At 37.0% G+C, this 19,979-nt stretch overlaps 1 protein-coding gene across 1 annotated transcript in view; it reads left to right on the forward strand.

The window, feature by feature from the left end:
* LOC140507773 (potassium-transporting ATPase alpha chain 2-like) overlaps nucleotides 1-15,752 on the forward strand; it is a 69,952-nt gene extending 54,200 nt beyond the window's left edge. The window contains 9 exon segments of the mRNA XM_072615699.1: nucleotides 6,513-6,728; nucleotides 7,924-8,008; nucleotides 8,011-8,090; nucleotides 8,186-8,356; nucleotides 9,471-9,578; nucleotides 9,723-9,914; nucleotides 11,500-11,630; nucleotides 12,550-12,654; nucleotides 15,107-15,752. Of these exon segments, the coding sequence (XP_072471800.1) occupies nucleotides 6,513-6,728; nucleotides 7,924-8,008; nucleotides 8,011-8,090; nucleotides 8,186-8,356; nucleotides 9,471-9,578; nucleotides 9,723-9,914; nucleotides 11,500-11,630; nucleotides 12,550-12,654; nucleotides 15,107-15,194 (1,176 nt within the window). The 3' untranslated portion in view covers nucleotides 15,195-15,752.
* The last annotated feature ends 4,227 nt before the right edge of the window (nucleotides 15,753-19,979 follow it).

A 19,979-nucleotide genomic window follows, 5' to 3' on the forward strand; every position in this document is an offset into this window, starting at 1 on the left:
TGGAGTTTCCTTTGACTCTCTCCTTCATTTCCTATATCCACAGGGTGACTGTAAATGCTTCCTACCTCCCCTCCCTTTAAATTGTCATTCAATTCTAACTTATTGGGTTCTGCCCTCATTGTCCTTTTCCAAGACCACTAGAGCAATCACCTAACTGGGTTGCTGGATTTTAGTTTCATGTTGTTCTAATCCTTCCAACATCCCACTGCCAGGCTTATATGCCTTATTTTTTCATTCTGCTTTTCTGTTCCCTCTTCAGTGACTCATTAGTCTACTATATTATTAAAATTACAATTAAATTAAATTAAAAATCAAGCCCCTCTTGAACTTGGCCCCACCCCACCCTATCCAAACTTGTTTCTCCACGTTTTCCTATCCTTAATCAGGATGGTCTCAATATTTTCTTGATTAACAATATGCCATTCTTGTTTTTTCTCTTTTTGTCTTTAAAAAAATTCTCCATTTATGCTTTCTGGTGTTTCTAGGCCTAGCTCAAATGATTCATGAAAGAAAAAATCTCCCTACCCCAACTGCTTAATGATTTTATCTTTCTTTAAACTTATTTATTGTCTGAGCAATAAGGGTTAATTCAAGGCTTAATCCTATTGTCTTGTCTTATTCATTTCTCTTCTATCTTCAATTAGATTATAAACTCTTTGAAGGCAAGCATCTTTTCCCCTCTCTCCTCCCCATTACCTACAACACTTACGCACATAGCAAGTGTTTTTGCAAAAAAAATTTCCAGAAAGCAGTGATGGGAGATACCTCAGAAGTTGCCCTCCTGAAGTTCTCAGAAGTCATTTTTGGTAATGTGCTAGAAAGAAGGAAAAGAAACAGAAAAGTGACTGAAATCCCTTTTAACTCCATCAACAAATTCCACGTAGGTTTTTCCTCATGACCAGGGATCTTATTTCTTAGCCCAGTGGTATTCTTACCTGCAGTTATGAAAAGTCTCCACAAGTCTAGAGCCTGGGCTACTTTGGGCTTTTGTTTTCCCATGAGCACAGTACATAAAGGAGGATGAGTCTAAAGAAGCTAGGATATCGGAGTCTCTGCAAAAATCAATCTCTGGCTGCTGTCTTAGTTTCTGGTGCTGAGGGATTTGAGGCCTAGGGTTTTGTTGCCTAGTTACTTATCAGAGGGCACTAAGGGAGTTGCTTGTCCTTCATTTCTGAAGAGGACCAAAGACGTCACAGGTAATGTCTTGACTTGTGCATGAACTGGATTTAAGTGAGGCAGAGTTGTACAAAGTCATCAACCTTACTCTTTCTGAGTGAAATCCAGTAACAGGACAAAAGTCAAGATGACTAGTGATAGACAGTTCACTCCCAAAGGGGCTGCCTCATTCCAAAAATCAGTAAAATAGATAAGCCTCCACCACATTAGGTGGAGACAAATAAATGTCCTCTTTGACAGTATGTGGGCAAACCAGGAAGGTTTTAGATTTCATTGTATTCCATGTAGTTGAGGTTCTAGGGCCCTGTGGGGTCTTTTTGCCAATATCTCTAGAAATCAACCTAGCAGTAATTGGTACTTTCACTTCAGGAGTACAGGAGTGTCCAAAGACTGACTGATTCTATCTCCTTCATGGAGATAGGAATGAAGTGAGATGAGGAGATAGGAATGAAGTGAGATGGGAATGAGAATCACTTTTTCAGAGTCTAAAGTATTGGGGGAGCTGGTAGTATGAGAGAAAGTCTATTTAGTGTTAGCAATTTCCCTGCTGGGCATCTTGCTCAGTCTGGAGCAAAATAGATTTCGGCCATAAAATAAAAATTTCTTTTCCCCGCCCTCCCTACCCCTAGCCATCTCCTCACACATACATGTACATCCTCTTCAACCTTCTAAAATATAATTAATTAAATGAGGTTTGATGATTAGCATGGCGTTACAATTTTCCCGGTTCCTGTCAGAAAGAATATATGTATATATATATGTATGTATATATATATATATATATATATATATATATATATGCATATATGTGTGCGTGTGTGTATGTATCAAATTCTCTTCATTAACAGTGGACTGCCATGAAAGAAAGAGATTCAAGTGAATGCAATTATGCCTTCCCTACTTGTTCCCCACATATATCTATTCCAGATTTCTGTCATCTCTACCTGCCAGAAGATGAGTTTCCAGATACCTATTCCTTTGATGCAGAGGCCATGAATTTTCCCACCTCTGTTCTCTGCTTTGTGGGACTACTATCATCGATTGATCCCCCTCGATCCACTGTCCCTGATGCAGTCATGAAATGCCGCAGTGCCAGAATCAAGGTAGAGTTCTTTATTTCCTACCTCATGGAGTCCTTCACAGGTGAGAAAGATCTTTTGAGGAAGTTTCGTTTTGCAGTAAAGTCCTCTCTACCAATCCCATGTATTCTCCTGTTCCCTTTTATATTTGAGAGGCATCATAACTGATACTGGATAGAGAACTGGCTTCAAATCCAGGAAGACCTGGGTTCAAGTCCCTCAGACATGACACACTTAAGTCCTCTGCTGACGCATGCTGACTAAGTGACCCTGGACAGGACACTGACAACCTCCCAGAGGACTGGGACTCATGGTAACTTCACAAAGCAACTCTCTGAGACTCTAATCTTCTGAAAAGGTGCCAGTCTGTAATGGCAGAAGGCATTTCCTCATCAATGAAATTACTGGTCCAGCCTCAACTCCTGTTCCCTGTTTACAGTGTTAGCTTTTTATTGGTTATTGGAATATTGATTTATTGGAATTCTGTAGAGAAGCTTCTTCTCAGTATAGTTACTGCTTATTATATTACAGTATACTATTGCTTAGTCTAACACCTTAGTATTAGGTACAGTGGAGAGAGCCAAAGGAATGACTGAACAGAGCACTTCTGTGGTTGGCAAAGTGCTTTTTACATATGTTATCTTATTTCATCCCATTATATTTTCCCCATAAACCATAGCAGGCAATGAAAAGGCAAAAACAAAAAGTCTATTTTTTTTTAATCAATGGTTGCTTTTGGCATTATGGTGTAAGACTCTCTTCCCAATGCTTTCATTTACTTGCTCTGTAATTTTGGGCAAATCACTTACCCTCCCTGAACTTCTGTTTCATTGATGATGTGGATTTACTTTATAGCCTACTGCTCTGCAAAAATTACTAATTGTTTCAACTTATTTTCCAAGAATATCACCATATTACCTACAAAAAGAGATAGTTGTATCACCTTATTCTCTATTCTGAATCCTTCTATTTCTTTTTGCTAGGATTTACCATTTTGAATTATATTGTTGACATTGGGCATCTTTGTTTCACACCTGATCTTACTGGGAAGGCCTCTAATTTGTCCCTATTACAAATAATACTTGCTGATGTTTTTAGATAAATGTGTTCTATCAATTATAGAAAAAATCCATTTATATCAATATTTTCAAGTGCTTTTAATGAAAATGAGTGTTGAACTTCATCAAAAGCTTTTTTTCTGCATCTATTGATATAATTTAAAATTTTTTATTATTGATATAATTAATTGTGTTAATAGTTTTCCTTATGTTAAACTATCCCTACATTCCTGGTATAAATCCCACTTGATTATAATGTTTAATCTTTGTAACACATTGCTGTAATCTTTTAACTGGCATTTTATTTAGGACTTTGGCATCCATATTCATTAAAGAATTTGGTCTCTAATTTTCTTTTTCTGTTTTTACCCTTCCTGGTTTAGGTATCAGTATCACATTTGTTTCATAAAAGTAGTTCAATAAAATCCCTTCTTAAACTATTATTCCAAATAATTTATTTAATATTGGAATTAATTGGTCTTTAAATGTTGATCAAATTCACTTATAAATCCATTTGGTCCATTTTCTCTTAGGAAGCTCATTTATATAACCTGTTCAATTTCTTTTTCTAAAAAAAGGTCTATTTATATATTCTATTTTCTCTTTTTCCTAGTCTAGGCAATTTATATTTTTGTAAATATTCTTCCATTTCACTTAAATTGTTAATTTTTTGGCAGATAACTGGGCAAAATAACTCCTTGTGATTGTTTTAATTTCATCTTTGTTGGTGATATATTACACTTTTTCATTTTTAATACTCTTGATTTAGTTTTTTCTCACTTTAAAAAAAATAAAATTAACCAATTGTTTATTTTATTTGTTATTTTCATAAAATCAACTTTTAGTTTTATTTATTAATTTAATATTTTATTTTCTCAATTTTTTTACCTTTAATTTTTAGGATTTCCAATTTAGTGTCTAACTGGGGATTTTTATTTTGGTTTTTTCTAGTTTTTTTAACTGCACACCCAATTCATTAGTCTGGTTTTCTCTATTTTATTGATGTAAACCTTTTCCTCTAATCACTGCTTTTGCTGTGTCCCACAGGTTTTGATATGTTGTCCCAATACTGTCATTCTCTTTAATGAAATTATTAAGTGTTTCTATTATTTGTTCTTTAACCCACTTATTCTTTAGGATTAGGTTGTTTAATCCCCAATTAGTTTTAATATATGTTTCCTTGGTCCCTTATTAAATATAATTTTTTTTTGCATTATGATCTGAAAAAAAATAGTTGTGCTTTTCTGCTTTTAACTATAATATTTTAATGTACTAATAGCGAGTCAATCTTTGTAAAGGGACCATGAGCTTCTGAGAAAAAAGTATATTCCTTTCTATTTCTATTCATTTCTCTCCAAGAATCTATCATATCTAGTTTATCTAAAATTTTATTTGTTTTCCTAACTTCTTTGTTATTTATTTTTTGGTTAGATTTATCTAATTCAGACAGGGGAAGATTAAAGTCCCCTACTATTATAGTACTACTATTTATCTCCATCTGTAATTCCTTTAACTTTTCTTTTAAAAATTTAGATGCTATAGAATTTGGTGCATATAGGTTCAGTATTGATTTGGCTTCTTTGTCTATGGTGCCCTTTATCAAAATGTAGTTACCTTCTTTATCTCTATTAATTATAACTATTTTAGTCATAACTTTGTCTGAAATCATAATTGTTACCACTGCTTTTTTGTATCAGCTGAAGGATAATAAATTCTATTCCAACTTTCCACTTTAACTCTGTATGTAACTCTCATTTTTAAATGTGTTTCTTCTAAACAATATAATGTTGTATTCTGATTTTTAATTCATTCTGCTATTCATTTATGTATTATGGGTGAGTTCATCCCATTCGTATACAAAGTTATAATTGCTACTTGACAATTTCCCTCCGTCTTATTTTTACTCACTATCTTCTATCACCTCTCTAGAAGTTCAGAAAACTTCTAAACCTCTTCATAAATGTAGATATAAATATAGTTTCCTCTTCAACCCAATATTACCAGCTCTCCACCCTGACCTGCTTCCTCTGTATTGGTTCATCCTCTCATACCTCATTTTTCTGAAATAATTTCTTTTTTAACCTTTTCCTATTCGATTTTGTTTTTTTAGAATTACATCATCATACACAACTCAGCCTCAACCTTTCTTTCAAACTACCTTGGTAATGATAAGTTTTAAGAATACTATTATTAATAATCAGTGCCTTATAATTAGTATTTAATGATTTTTTTATTTTTCTTCTGGATCTTTTATTCTCCAGGTCAGTTGTTTTTGTAATAAGATGTTTCAGATTTCCTTCTATTTTTTCTAGTTTTACTAAGTCTTTAGTGTCTTATAATGTCATTTGATTCCACTTGCCCAATTCTAGTTTTAAAGGAGTTATTTTCTTCCTTAAGATTTAGTTTCTCTTTTTTTACTTGGTTAACTTTCTTTTCAAAATTTTCATGGATTGCTTTTTAAAATTTTTTTCTCAATCTCTGTTATTTGAATTACAAATTCCTTTTTTATGTCCTTTCTTAAGATTTTATCTCTTTTTCTAATTGGTTAGCTATCTTTCTGTAATTTTCTTGAATTGCTTTCATTTTTTCCCCTTATTCCCCTTTTTTTCCTCTTATTTGATTTTTTAATTTCTTCCAAGATTTCTTTTGGGGCTTGTGTCCATTGGAAGTTACTCTTTAGTGTGGGAGTGGCTTTGTTTTACTTCTCTATCTAACTCTGAATATGAACCCAGATCATTTTTTACACCAAAGTAGCTATCAACAGTCAGGTTCTTTTTCCTTTGCTTACTCATTTTTATTTTTGTATTATTTTATTTTTAGCAACTTAATATTATTAAATTGTAATCCCAAAACGAGGGTAATGTAGCCCTAAGCCTCAAGTCCTTCTTATTGTTGTTTTCTGAAACCACAGGGACTCCTTTATTTCTCCCAGAAGCCCAAGTCACACTGTACCAAAATGTTCTTGCTCCCTCCAGTACTGGCACCACACTTACTGGGCTTCTACTGACTCTGGACACAGCAGAGGGTCCCTCAGTCTTCCTCCATTCAACAAGTGCTATTCTTTAAATGAAAATGTATGAAGTGAAAGTTCATGAGATGAAAGTTCCTGAGGTGAAACTTCTTGAGGCCATGAGTGAAAATTGGGGTGAAATGCCTTGAAGCCTAGTCTGCTTCCCTCGGGTCTTACTGCTTGATTCAGGGAGCTCCCTTGATCAAGGAGGGTCCCTCGGCATTAGAGCTGTCCTTTTTCCTCACTGAGTTTTTCTTTGGCCCGTCTAGGGAGGCAAAGGCAGCTGTGGTCAGTGGAATGGAGCTGAAGAAGATGAGCCCAGAACAGTTGCATGAGCTCCTGACCTACCACACTGAAGTTGTCTTTACTAGAAGAAGTGATCATTGTGGAGGTTGTCAGAGACAGGTGAGTGATTGCAGAGATAGAGTTTAGGGCAGTGTCTGGAATATAGGAGGTGCTTAATAAATGTTCATTGACTGATTGACAGGTACCCAAGTCAGATACTTTCAGATTGCCACTTAGCCTGAAGGGAAGCTTTATCATAACAGAAAACTCTTTCCCAAAGTATAGCTACAGATTCTTTACAAGGCTCAGGAAAAGAAATGGCTACTTCTTTCATTGAAATTCAATTCCACAAGCAATCATTGAGCATTTATTTTGCCTAGGCACTGTGCCAAGTATTAGAAATAAAATGACAAAATAACCCCTCAAAGAACTTATATTCTGCTTATATTTGTTTTTTCAACTAACAAAAAATCATTTTCTCTCTCCTCATACCTCCATATTAGGGGGGAAAGGGACAAAAGAGAAAAAAAACATCTATAAATATATATCATCAAACAAAGCAGATTTCCTCACTAATCATGTTCAAGAACTGTCTCTTCTGGCTCTTGACTTCATCACCTCTCTGCCAGGAGATGGGTAACATGCTTCATCATCAATCCATTGGAATAGAGGTTAATCATTGTGTTAATGACATCTTTCAAAGTCATTTGTCTTTATAATGTTATTATTATATAGATTATTCTGATTCTGCTTTCTTTACTCTATATCAGGTCATAAAAATCTTTCTAGGAATTGATCCTTTCATTATTTCTTACAACACATGTGTGTATTCATGTGTATACATATTTATGTGTGTGTATGTATATACCATTACCTTCATATACCATGACCTTGGCTTGAATGAGTTTTCATCTGTTACCGTTTGAAGAAGATGGTAGCCCCTCTATTGGTCATTCTCTAATTATGACTTCTGTGTTGAGTAAATTAGTTTAGCTGGCCCTAGCTGTGGAGATAACTGAAGAAGGAATGTGGTCAATATTTTATCAAGAGACCTAGAGATACTTATTTCTATCCTCTACCATTTTATCATTCATCTTCATTCATTTCAAAAGTCTTTCTTAGAGACTTAATATTCTTGTTCTTTACATCACAAGACAATATAAACATTTTTCCCAAAAATGGACTCTTATAGAACATGGAGTCTTCCTAACTTCCAGAGCAGATGGAATCTGTTATTTTTTTTATCAATACTCCTAACTTGGCTACTGCTTGAAGTCTCTGGATTTAAAGTTTTAATTTCAGTGTGTTCTTCCAGGATGCTGTTGTTACAGTGACAGGGGATGGTGTTAATGATTCCCCAGCCCTGAAGAAGGTTGCTATTGGGATTGCTATGGGTTTTGCAGTTCTGATGCAGCAAAAAATGCAACAGACATGGTCTTACTAGATGACAACTTTGCCTCTATAGTGACAGGTGTAGAGAAGGTAAGTAAGGTCCCTTGTATACAAAAGACATCTTAGATATACCCTTATAGAGGGTTGATTTAAACTTGTGGTTTAAGGGTTAATCCTCTGACAAGACCATTCTCCTCATAGGTTGCTTAATCTTTGACAATCTGAAGAAAATCATAGCATTCACCCTGACCAAAAATGTCTCAGAGGTTATCCCTTTCCTTATCTTCATTATTGCTGGGGTTCCTCTGCCCATTGGTACCATCGCCATCTTGTTTGTTGACTTGGGCATTGATATTGAAAGTAGCTGAGGAACTAGGGAATCAAATAAGTATTGTGTCAGGTGACATCAACTTTGGGGACCACTTGTTTTCCTTCTAGTTTTCTTTCCCCTGAAGAGATTTAATTAATTTGTTGAACTGAGCTTTTCAAACAATTCCATTTACCTTACTCTCTAAAAATATACCACCAAAACAGTCTGCCCAATATTTAGAGGCCGAGACAGGTTTAAGAGGTCCAAAAACATTGTAGGACACAGCCTCCAACTAATCCAAGGCTCTATCAATTCACTAAAGGATAGTTATAGTGTTCTCCAAGATCCTTTAATCCTAAGATTAATATATTGCCTTTACATGTGGCAGTTTAACTAAATATTTTCCACTCAAGGAGGGAGCCACTTCCTAAAGGAAATGTAATGGAGACTAGTGGATGGAGTAAATGAGTAGGAAATGGGAAAGATAGCATTATTCACATTTTCAGGAATCTTCAGGTCTAGTGACAAAAGGCTGATCATAGGCCAGTGTAATTTCCTTAATTGTCTCTGCATCTAGAATCAACCAAATTAATTCATAGGATCAAGGATCTAGAGCTGGGAGATTAGAATTCATCAAGTTCAACCTCTTCATTTTATAGATAAGGAAACTGGGGCCCAATGATTTGTGCAAGGGCACACCAAGTACTTAATAAGAGGCAGGGGTGGTACCAACCCAGGTTCTCTAAATCTACCACAAACAATTCATAACTAAAGAATAAGTGAAGAATAACCAACATTGTTGAGGGTACTTTATTCATGTAACTTTGGAAAGCATTAAGTGGATAAGAGAGCTAACAGAGACACAGGAAGGGAAATATCTCTTGCCAGTAGCTTGCCAACTTCCCCGCTTTCTTCTCTATGATAGTAATATATTGGGCTGCTCACACATTTTAGCATAGTTAGAGATTGGATTTCTTTCGAAACTGACAGCAAATGGCTCTTGTTGCTTGACGACTTGAAAGTTTCTGGCCAAGCTGCTTCCAGAGAGTTGGGGTTCACTTATTCTCTCTCTTCTATTTGATATCTAAATACTAATTGGCTTTGTTCTAGCTACAAGGCAGTGGTAAGTGCCTGGATTTCACCCTCTTTCCCCTCCATAGATTCCTTCCATTGCTTTAACCTATGAGAAAGTTGGTATCATGAGCAGGCAGCCACGCAACAAGAAGAAGGACAGACTGGTGAATCATCAGCTGGCTTTGTACTCCTTTGTACTCCTACCTGCAAATTGGTATGCTAAGGTCTAACGCCCAGCTGTCACTTTAGTACCAAAGATCTTTCCTAAAGCTGTTTCCTAAGGCAATTAAAAGTTGCTTTTTATCTTATTTTTAGGTGAGAAGGGGAGAGTTGGAAAGAGAATATCCTGAATTCATCTGTTCCTACATCTCCTTTGTCCTCCAGGAATCTTGCAATTTGTGGGAGGCTTCTTTGCCTACTTCAATGTCTATGCAGTCCAGGGATTCAAATCTGACAGGCTCCTTTACTTATGGCCATTATGGAAAAGTGATAGTCTTAGTGACCTTGAAGACAGCTATGGACAAGAATAGGTAAGGGAAGTCAAAATTTTAGCCCTATTTACTCTCTACTCTGTTGCCCACTTGACCTGATTGATGCTAAAAAGTCTTGCTCTAGACTGCCCTAGTGATGCTACCTTATTAGAATCAATGAGTGGATGAAAACTTCAAGAAGCATTTGTTCAGTGTGCACTAAACAATATACTGAGTGCATGGGTTAAAAAAACAGCTAATGAAAAAAACATTAGACACATCACATGTAATATTACATATTACATACATATTTATTAGACATACTAGAAGCTGCCCCTGCCCTGAAGGATCTTACATTCCAATGGTGGGAGACAATACCCTGAGGAACTGATGATTTGTGGAGGAGATTTCAGGGAAGAGAAAAGGGTGCAGCCATGGTAGTAAGTTTCAGAAATGGAAAGACTGAAACCTCCAATACATGATCGCTGACGATGAAATATATTTCTGTCTTCTCAGCTGAGAGGTGGTGAGCAGTAGGAGGGGAATGCCAAATAGTCAATTTAGTGGTTTTCTCCATTTAACTATTTTTCCTTATTAAAAAAGGAGGGAAATGAAGAGAACAGAATGAAAGTATTCACATTGCCCTGAGATATGTAAATAAGGACTACAGTAAATAGCACCAGGTTAAATACAGTAGACAATGTTGATTACTACCTCACTAGCTCTGGGCTTGGAGTCAGGAAGACCTGAATTAAAATCCTGCCTGAAACTTACTAACTGAGTTACCATGGGCAAATCATTTAACTTCTGTTACTCTTAGTTTTCTCATCCATAAAATGGGTGTAATAATAGCGCCTTCTTGACGGGGTTGTTGGGAGAACCCAATGAAATAATATTTAAAAAGCTACATAAGGGGTAGTTGGGTGGTACACTATATAGAACACTAGCTGTGGAGTCAGGGGGAGACCTGAGTTCAAATCCAGCCTCAGACACTTGACACTTAACAGCTGTGAGACCCTGGGCAGGTCACCTAATCCTGATTGCCTCTCCCTCTCCCCCAAAATAAATGCTACCTAAGAGTTATTATTATTAAATTGGATACATGTTTTTGTCTTTTGTTAAAACAAAATTTATTCATTAAAAATTTTTAAAAATAGTAATGAAATGAGAGTCTCATGGAGGGAAGCTTTGATTTTGAATGGAAACTGCTTGCTCTTTGGGTGTACAATTCCTTTTGAGAAAGAGGTGAGATTATCTGGGGCTCAGCCTAGATTCCTATTATTCTATTATCCTATTATTCCTATTATCTGTATTTCAAGGTGGTCAGAGGGTAGACCATGAGGGTAGAATTGTGTCTAATGGAGACGTAGCTGATTTTTGAGAGTGGGAATGGCAACTTAAAATTTTATTTGAATAGTTCTGACCTTTATCAGGACTTGTCCTTGCTTTTGGTAATAGTTTGCCAGAGCTGACACGCATCAGCTTTGCCACAGACACAAAAGAATAACTTGGCTGCAAGACACAACATATGAGGATAAGTAAGATAAATCACATCATCTTTTCTTTCCTACTCAACTGCTACCTTTTCTGGGAAGCTGGGTAGCCATCCATTTACACACATATCCTTCTTCCTGATCATTTGAAGACAAAATATCAGCAGAAGTATTTGGAATGGACTGGATACACTGCTTACTTTGTTGCAGTTATGGTCCAGCAAATTGCAGAAGTGATCATCAGGAAAACACGGAAAAATTCAATTTTCCAGCAAGGTCTCTTAAGATATCAACTAGACTTCTCAGAGGCCTATCACGCAAAGAGGGTGGAATTCTGTTGGTTCATCAAAGGGACCAGTGCTAGGATACCTACTATGGGAAAAGATTGTTTGACATTGCTCTGGGTCATATTAGCCTGATGGGCTTCAGTCAGTCAGTAAATATGCATTAAGTGCTCCACATGTACAGGCAATGTGCTAAGCTTTGGGCCACAAAGAAAGACAAAGATATATTTCTGCTCTCAAGGGAGACAACATGGAAACAAACTATACATATTGACAGAGGTAAGGTATTAGCCTTAAGGGGAATTGGGAAAGGCTTCCCAAGGAAGGTAGAATTTTAGCTGGGACTTGAAGGAAATCAGGAGGTAGAGAGGGGGAAGGAAAGCATTCTAGGCTTGAGGGATATCCAGTTGGGAGATGGAGTGTCTTGCATGAGGCTCAGCAAGGAAGCCAGTGTCAATGGAACACAAATTAATGTGAGGTGGGGTGTAAGAATGCTGAAGGGGAGTTATAAAGGGCTTTGCATGCCAACCAAGATTTTATGTACATATATGTATATACATACAAAATATTTATTTTACTTTTTTTATCCTAGATGTGACAGAGAGTTTAGTGAGAGAAGGAGGGTTAAGAAGAATTTTTAGCTGGGAGATCTACTATTGAGTCATTAGTCACTGTACCAGGGTGATGGCAGTGTCAGAGTAGAGAAGGAAGAATATACAAGAGATGTCACAAGGGTGAAATCAACAATCTTGGAAACCAATTGGATATGGTGGGGAAGGAGATAGTGAGATGACTTGTAGGTTGGGAACCTAAGAAACTAGGAATTTGGTGGTGCAATTCCCTACAATAACAGGGAAGCTGGAAAGAGGGAAAGAATAACCAAGTAGATTCAAAATCTGTTTATATTTATATTTCATACAGAAATAAATACATCGGGGTTGGCATTGTATCTCAAATTATCATAGCAGCTATCCTCTCCTGTGGATTTGGAAGTATCTCAATCCTGACTTTCACCACACTTAGGTGAGTTATGTGCCCTAAAGTGGGATGGGAAATCACTGGCCACCATTCTGAGGAGAGTTGGAGACCAGGCTGGGGTAGGATGAGGATGTCTAGATTTGAAATGAGGAGTAATGATAGGAGACCAAAAACCCCTTCTGAAAAAATGGTTAGACCTGGTCAAGCCATTGGAGGAAAGGAGAACAAATTCAAATCTTCATTCCCATTGGAAAGATTTGAAGGAAAAAAGCACACTTTATGTCCTCATCTTTGAGTATTCATTGCTTTTTATTGTGCCTTCAAAGTGGAGGGAGTGTTGATGCATGATTATCTGTTTGCAGATGACTGTGCCCTCATTGTAGCCTCCAAAGCTGAGATGCAACAAAGTATGGATCAATTCTTCGCTGCCTGTGCTAATTCTGGCCTAATAATTAACACTAAGAAAACACAGGTGCTCCATCAGCCACCACCACACCATCCATATGTGGAACCATCTATTACAACAAATGGAGAAGTTTTGAATGCTGTGGATAAGTTCACTTTCCTTGGTAGTGTACTTTGCAGAGATGTACAATTGACAATGAAATTGATGCATGCATTGGCAGAGCTAGTTCAGTGTTTGGGAAGCTCCAAAGAAAAGTTTGGGAGAGAAAACAAACTGAAGGTCTACAGAGTCATTGTGTTGACCTCATTGTTGTATGCCTGTGAAACATGGACAATCTACCAGTGCTACGCCAGGAAATGGAATCACTTCCATTTGAACTGTCTTAGGAAGATTCTGAGGATCACCTGGCAGGATAAGGTACCAGACGCTGAGGTCCTTGCTCAAGCTGAACTGCCAAGCATTCAAATTATGCTTCAGAGAGTGCAACTCCAATGGGCTGGTCACGTTGTTTGAATGGAAAATGTATGCTTGCCAAAAAGGCTATTTTATGGAGAACTCACATGGGGCAGGTGATCACGTAGTGGTCAGAAGAAGTGATACAAGGACACTCTCAAAGTCTCTCTCAAGAATTTTGAATTTGATTGTGGGACATGGGAGACACTGGCACAGGTCTGCTCAACATGGCATGCCCACATCAGAAAGGGTGCTGTGCTCTATGAGCAAATCAGAATTGAGATAGCACAAAGTAAACATAGGATGTACAAATTTGGAGTATCCACCCCAAATGTTCACCTGGACTATCTGTGCCCAACCTGTGGTAGAGCATTCCAAGCTCGTATTGGTCTGATCAGCCATAGCCGGACACACTGAAACTTCACTTTATCATGATGATGTCATTTTGGTCCTCTTCAGAAACGAAGAACAACAACCAGCCTTCAAAGAAAAGAGCTGGTTTTGACCAGTTTAGAAAAAAGCCTTCTCTGTTTTGAATCCACCTGAAATTGTGACAATTGCTGAGAAGGCAGTAAAGTTAATAGCCCCACCACCATTTACCTGAGAAACTGGTTATTTTCTTCTTTTTTTCTTTAAATTAATTAATTTGATTTTAGTTTTCAACATTCACTTTCATAAGTTCTTGAGTTTCAAATTTTCTCTACCTCTCTCCCTTCCCCCTCCCCAAGATAGAATGCAATCTGATAAAGACTCTACATATACATTCTTATTAAACATATTTTCACACTAATCATGTTGTAAAGAAGAATAAAATGAATAAGAGAAACCACGAGAAAGAAAAAAAGAGCAAATTCTTTGATCTGCATTCAGACTCTGTAATTCTTTTTCTGGATGTGGATGGCATTTTCCATCATGAGTCTTTAGGAGTTTACTTAAATCTTTGCATTGTTGAAAAGAGCTAAGTCTGTCAAAGTCAGTCATTGCACAATGTAGTTGTTACTGTATACAGTGTTCCCTTGTTTCAGTTCATTTCACTCAGCATCAGTTCATGTAAGTCTTTCCAGGTTTTTCTGAAGTCTACCTGTTTATCATTTCTTATAGCCTGATAGTATTCCATTATATTTACATAGCACAACTTATTCAGCCATTCCCTGTTTGATAGACATCTCCTCAATTTCCAATTCTTGGCCACCACAAAAAGAGCTGCTATAAATATTTTTGTACATGTGGGTCCTTTGCCCATTTTTATGATCTCTTTGGGATACAGACCTAGAAGCAGTATTGTTGGGTGAAAGGTATGCTTATTTTTATATTCCTTTGGACACAGTTTCAAATTGCTCTCTAGAATGGCTAGATCAGTTCGCTACTCCACCAACAATACATTACTGTTCCAATTTATAATTTTTCTGTTTTGTCATGTTAGCAATCCGATAACTGTGATGTTGTTGTTTTGATTTGCATTTCTCTAATCAGTAGAAATTTAGAGCATTTTTTTCATATGATTATAGATAGCTTTAATTGCTTTCTCTGAAAATTACCTGTTCATATCCTTTGAACCATTTATCAATTGGGGAATGACTTTGGTTCTTAGCTTTGGATACGCTTTGACTCTTGCATTTGCCTTCATTTCATTTTCAGGGTTCAGTATTGGTTTGTGGGGTTACCATATGCCATTGTCATCTGGCTATTTGATGAGTTACAAAAACTTCTAATCAGGCAAGATTAAGTAAGTAACCTCAAAGGAGGAGAATTTGGGTCCAGATTTGGGAGACCTTGCTGAGGTTTATTGAGCATTTGCCTTTTTACATTGTGCACAGACTTCATATTTTTATTGACTGTCTTTCTCCCCCTACAAGCTGGTGGGATAAGACCATGTATTACTGAAATTGCTTTTGCTTCCCAAGACTTTTCTTAATTTCTTCCTGATGATGTTCAGCATTCTCCAGTCACCTCTATTGGGAAATCTCCTGTGCAATATGGGCATCATCAAAATCCATACTCTAGAAGATATTTATATGAAAGAGTCTCAGTTGATGTACTGTAAAAATGAGATTTGGCTTTTTGTATGAGATGTTTTGGTTTTTTTTCTGCTCCCTGCCCTCTGTCCTTCTTGTATGTTTAAAATATATAAACTCTGAAGGAAGTGAAGAAGAAAAGAACCTACTGAATCTGTACATAACATTGATACTAGACATAACAATGTCTAATACAACTGTAAAACCTGCACTTGTATTGGTTTTGATGCTGTTGAGCTTTGTGAACACAACCTGGACACCATCCTGTGTAGCACAAACCCTAATGGATTGGCCCAGAGGGGCCACATTTTAAAGTAAAAACTATTTTCTAAAAAAGGTTGTGACTATGTTGTTCTTAGACTCCCTGAGAAGAATTTCAGCTAGGAAGGTATTTGAAAGCTACTAATTAAATTTCTTTGTGCCCCAGGAATAATAGAAGGAAAAAGATACCAATAAGTTGTGTTTAGGTGATTCATCATTTCATTCTCTCCCTCCCCCCCCTTCCCCAACCACAGCTTACACAATGTGTGATAGGAGTGGGGTTGCAGAACCAGAAAAACTGGATAGGATAACTGGAAAAAGTCAAAGTAATTTATGATTGGTTTAGAGTGTAATAAGTTCACCTTCTAAATTGGGCTGGAAAGTTTTCTAAGAATGGAATTTCTAGGACATCATTTAGGAATGAGAACTAGAGCAGGAATAGCATTTCCCAACACCCCTTTTATGATTTTCAGTCACTGAATAATCAGTGTAATCCAAATATAACATAACTTTAAAAGAACCTCTAGTTTAATTTTTTTCCATAAACTCCCTGACCTGTTAGCTCTCTCCCATCACTATCACTTGGATCATTTTTGGGCTCTTGGGTTAATTCCTCAGGGAATCAGGGTCAGGGAATTTGCCAGAGGATGGTATGGTATAGTGCAATCCCAAGGCTTCTATAGATGTAGGATAATGCAGATATGCTTAAACTGTATATGCCAATATAAGCATTAGCCCTATAGCTCATTCAATTGAATAAAAAGGAGAATTGACACTGGTGGAAGTGATCTAGTCTTGCAAATGCCAATGGGTTTGTATTCTGTAGAACTCCAACACATAAAAAAATGTCTAAAAATACTCTAAGTACAAGTCTTATAGTTACTTTTGCATTAGGTTTAAGTTTGATCCACCTACTGAATTACAAATTAGGAGTTGATATAGTACAGTTAAAAGATACAGGGTATAAATTATATATGACTTGTACAATTTTCATTTCCACACAAGGTCTTATATGTAATAAGTAGGAATGCCAAAAGAGGATGAAACAAAACTACACTGACTGGGTCTACTACAAATTTATGTTTTCTAATCTCAACTGGACTTTCACTACCACACTGAGATCCCACTCCTCTCTGATTGGCTGTCATGCCCCCAAAACTTCCAAACTTCTTTCCTTCTCAGGCAATGAATGCATACCATTCCTTCCTTGATAGCCTGGCCTTATACTTTGCTGATAAAATTAAGGCCATCCATCTTGAGTTCCCTCTTCCCCCCAGTGCTATACTTCAGATTTCCTTAACATCATTCCCAAATCTCTCCTCCTTTGTTCTAAGGAAGAAATAGCCCTCCTTCTTGAACAGGACCACCCCTCTACTGGTGCCTTTGTTCCTCTTTCTTTCTCTTCCAGGAGACTGACCTTTTGACCTTCCCCTCTTCTAATATTCATTCTTTCTTTATCCACTGGTTTCTTCCCTCCTACCTTAAAAAATTTGTCCATCTTATACCTTTAAGATATTGTTTGTATCCCCTTTATACAGCTGGGCTCTTAGAAAAAAACGATTTCCATTTGCTGTTTCTACTTCCTCATATCCCATTCATTTTTCAACCTATTACAACTGGCTTCTGGATCCACAACTCAACTGAGACTGCTCTTACCAAGATCACCAATGATCTCTATGGTCAAATCCATTAGCCTTTTCTCAGTGTTTGTCCTTCCTGACCTCTGCAATTTTTGATACTGCTGACCACACCTGCCTTCTACATACTTCCTCTTCCCTGAATTTTCCTAGCACTGCTTTCTCCTGATTCTTTCCCTGCCTCACTGATCAATCATTTGTATCATTTAACAGACCATTATTTATGTTCTGCCTTTTTATGCAGAGTCCATCAGGCCTCTGTCATAGGCCTTCTTTTCTCTCTAAAATTTCATTGGCATCTTAGTTCTTTATAAGAGTCAATTATTATCTCTTTGTATATGACTACCTAAACCTTATATCCAGCTCTCCTCTTTTCCTGAGCACCAGTCCTGTATTACTAGGTGTCTACTGGACATCTCCACCTCTATGTTCCATTAGCATTTTAAACTCATGTCTAAAATTTAATATCTTGACATCCCTCCCCGAACGCTTTCCTTTTTCTTACCTCCCCGAACGCTTTCCTTTTTCTTACTTCCCTACTTCTGCTGAGGGTACCACCACAGGTTGATAACCTCAGATGAAATTCCCTCTCCCACTTCCCCCATATCCAATCAGTTGCCATTTCCTTGCTGATTCTACTTCTACAATCTCTCTGTTAGCTGTCCCTTTCTCTTCTCACATAGCTACCACTCATTTCAGGTTCCCATTAAGTCTTAAACCACTGTATTAGGTTTTAATGCTTCTCTCTTCCTCAAAGTTCTCCACTTTCCTACCAACCTCCACTTAGATGCTAAACTAAAATTCCTAAGACTTAGATTTGAATGTTATCAGTCCTCTTATTCAAATCAAGTCAACAAGCATTTATTAGAAACTTGTTGTGTTTTGGGTACTAAGATAAGTGTTAGAAATACAAATTTAAGAAGAAACAGATCTCTACCCTCAAAAGGCTTTCATTCTGATGGGGGAAGATAATATATAAAAGGAAACTGAAAAGCAGGCTTGGAAGCAGGGAAAAAATATCTGCTCAGGAAGAGGTGGAAGAGTTTGGAGCCCAGAGACAAATGAAGACATGGCTGTCCTGGGTACTTGATTAAAATGGAAGTTCTCAGAAGAACCAGTTAGAGGAAGGAGTCACAGGGATGGAGAGTACATTAAGTACCAGAAGTTAGGGCCAAAGCGAATTCACATGAGGCTACTATATCATGGTGGAGAAAATCAGGAGAGTCAAGGATATGTCCTGGAGAGGAAAAAACCTGCAGTGTTTCCCTATAGCTCCCTAGGATAAAATACAAATACCTCTCATATTTAAAACCTTCAAAGTCTGGATTTGACCTATATATTCAGATTTATTTCCTATTATTCCCTCTCATGCACTTTTCCATCCATTCTATCCAGCCTCTTCCATCTCTCAGTAACTACATGTCTTTTCACAGGCCTTGCTTTCCTCCTCATTTCTGCCTTATAGAATTCCTAGCTCTATAGAAGTCTCAGCACCAATACCACCTCCTACACTGGGCCTTTCCTTATACTCCAAACTGTTAGCTTTTTGACCCTGCAATTATTACCTATATACAGATTATTCCTCCCAAGTAGAATGAAGGCAGAAACTTTTCTTTTTTTTTCTTCATATTCCCAACCTCTCGTACAAGACCTGGAATATAGAAAGTGCATAATAAGTTCTTAATGAATTGAATTAAATACCCATTTGCAAATAAAATGGACTAAAGGTTATTGGGAGTGTGCCTGATTAACCAAGCAACCATAACTTGATCTTATCAACTGGAAATTTGTAATGGGAATTAGTCTACAAAGAAAGAGAAATATTTTAGAAAGAAAGAAGCAAAGAAAATCTAACTCCACTTATTGTGGCTGAAAAAATTAGGTGTGAACTGAACCTATAGCATGTCATGGGATTACAACTAGGTTTGTTTAAAGATGACCATTTTGGGCACCAGTAATGCCAGATAGTGCTGGCTCTCCTGAACTTAGCCTATCTTCTGGAAGAAGAATTTGAGAAGCTCCATAGTTGTATAGCCCTGCAAGATTTTAGAAGGCCTGACAATATTTGGATATATATGTGAACATATATATGTATATATTAATCTATACATATTTATGTATATATACATATACAGGTTTTCAATTTTCTTTATAGGGAGATTCCTTTAGCAATGATTTGCATATGCCCACAAAATCGAGATGAAGAGACAGCACCCAGATGCTGATGATTCGATTTCCTATATTTTAAAAAATTATATGGGGAGGAATGTAAACCCAAAACTCTGAAAAGGGGAGAGAAAACATTGTTGTGAGAAGGTAGAGTTGCTGAAAATCTCAGCAGGAAGAAAAGCCAAAGGGTTCTGAGCAAGGTTCAACAAAAGTCAGGCAAATTCCCATGATGCCAGGTAAGTAGGCTTTTAAAATATTGTGACTATGTTGAAAATGGCTACAGCAGGTGGGGAAGAAACTTGTGACTCACAATATCTACAAACTGAAAGCAATATTCATCTTTGGCAATTCTGCCATTGGTCTGCTCATTGGTGTCCTGAACTCTGGTGAGTATATACAGTAAGATGTGAGGGTTGGATGAGAAAACCT

The sequence above is a fragment of the Notamacropus eugenii genome, chromosome 5 (genome assembly GCF_028372415.1).
Source record: "Notamacropus eugenii isolate mMacEug1 chromosome 5, mMacEug1.pri_v2, whole genome shotgun sequence".
NCBI lineage: Eukaryota > Metazoa > Chordata > Mammalia > Diprotodontia > Macropodidae > Notamacropus > Notamacropus eugenii.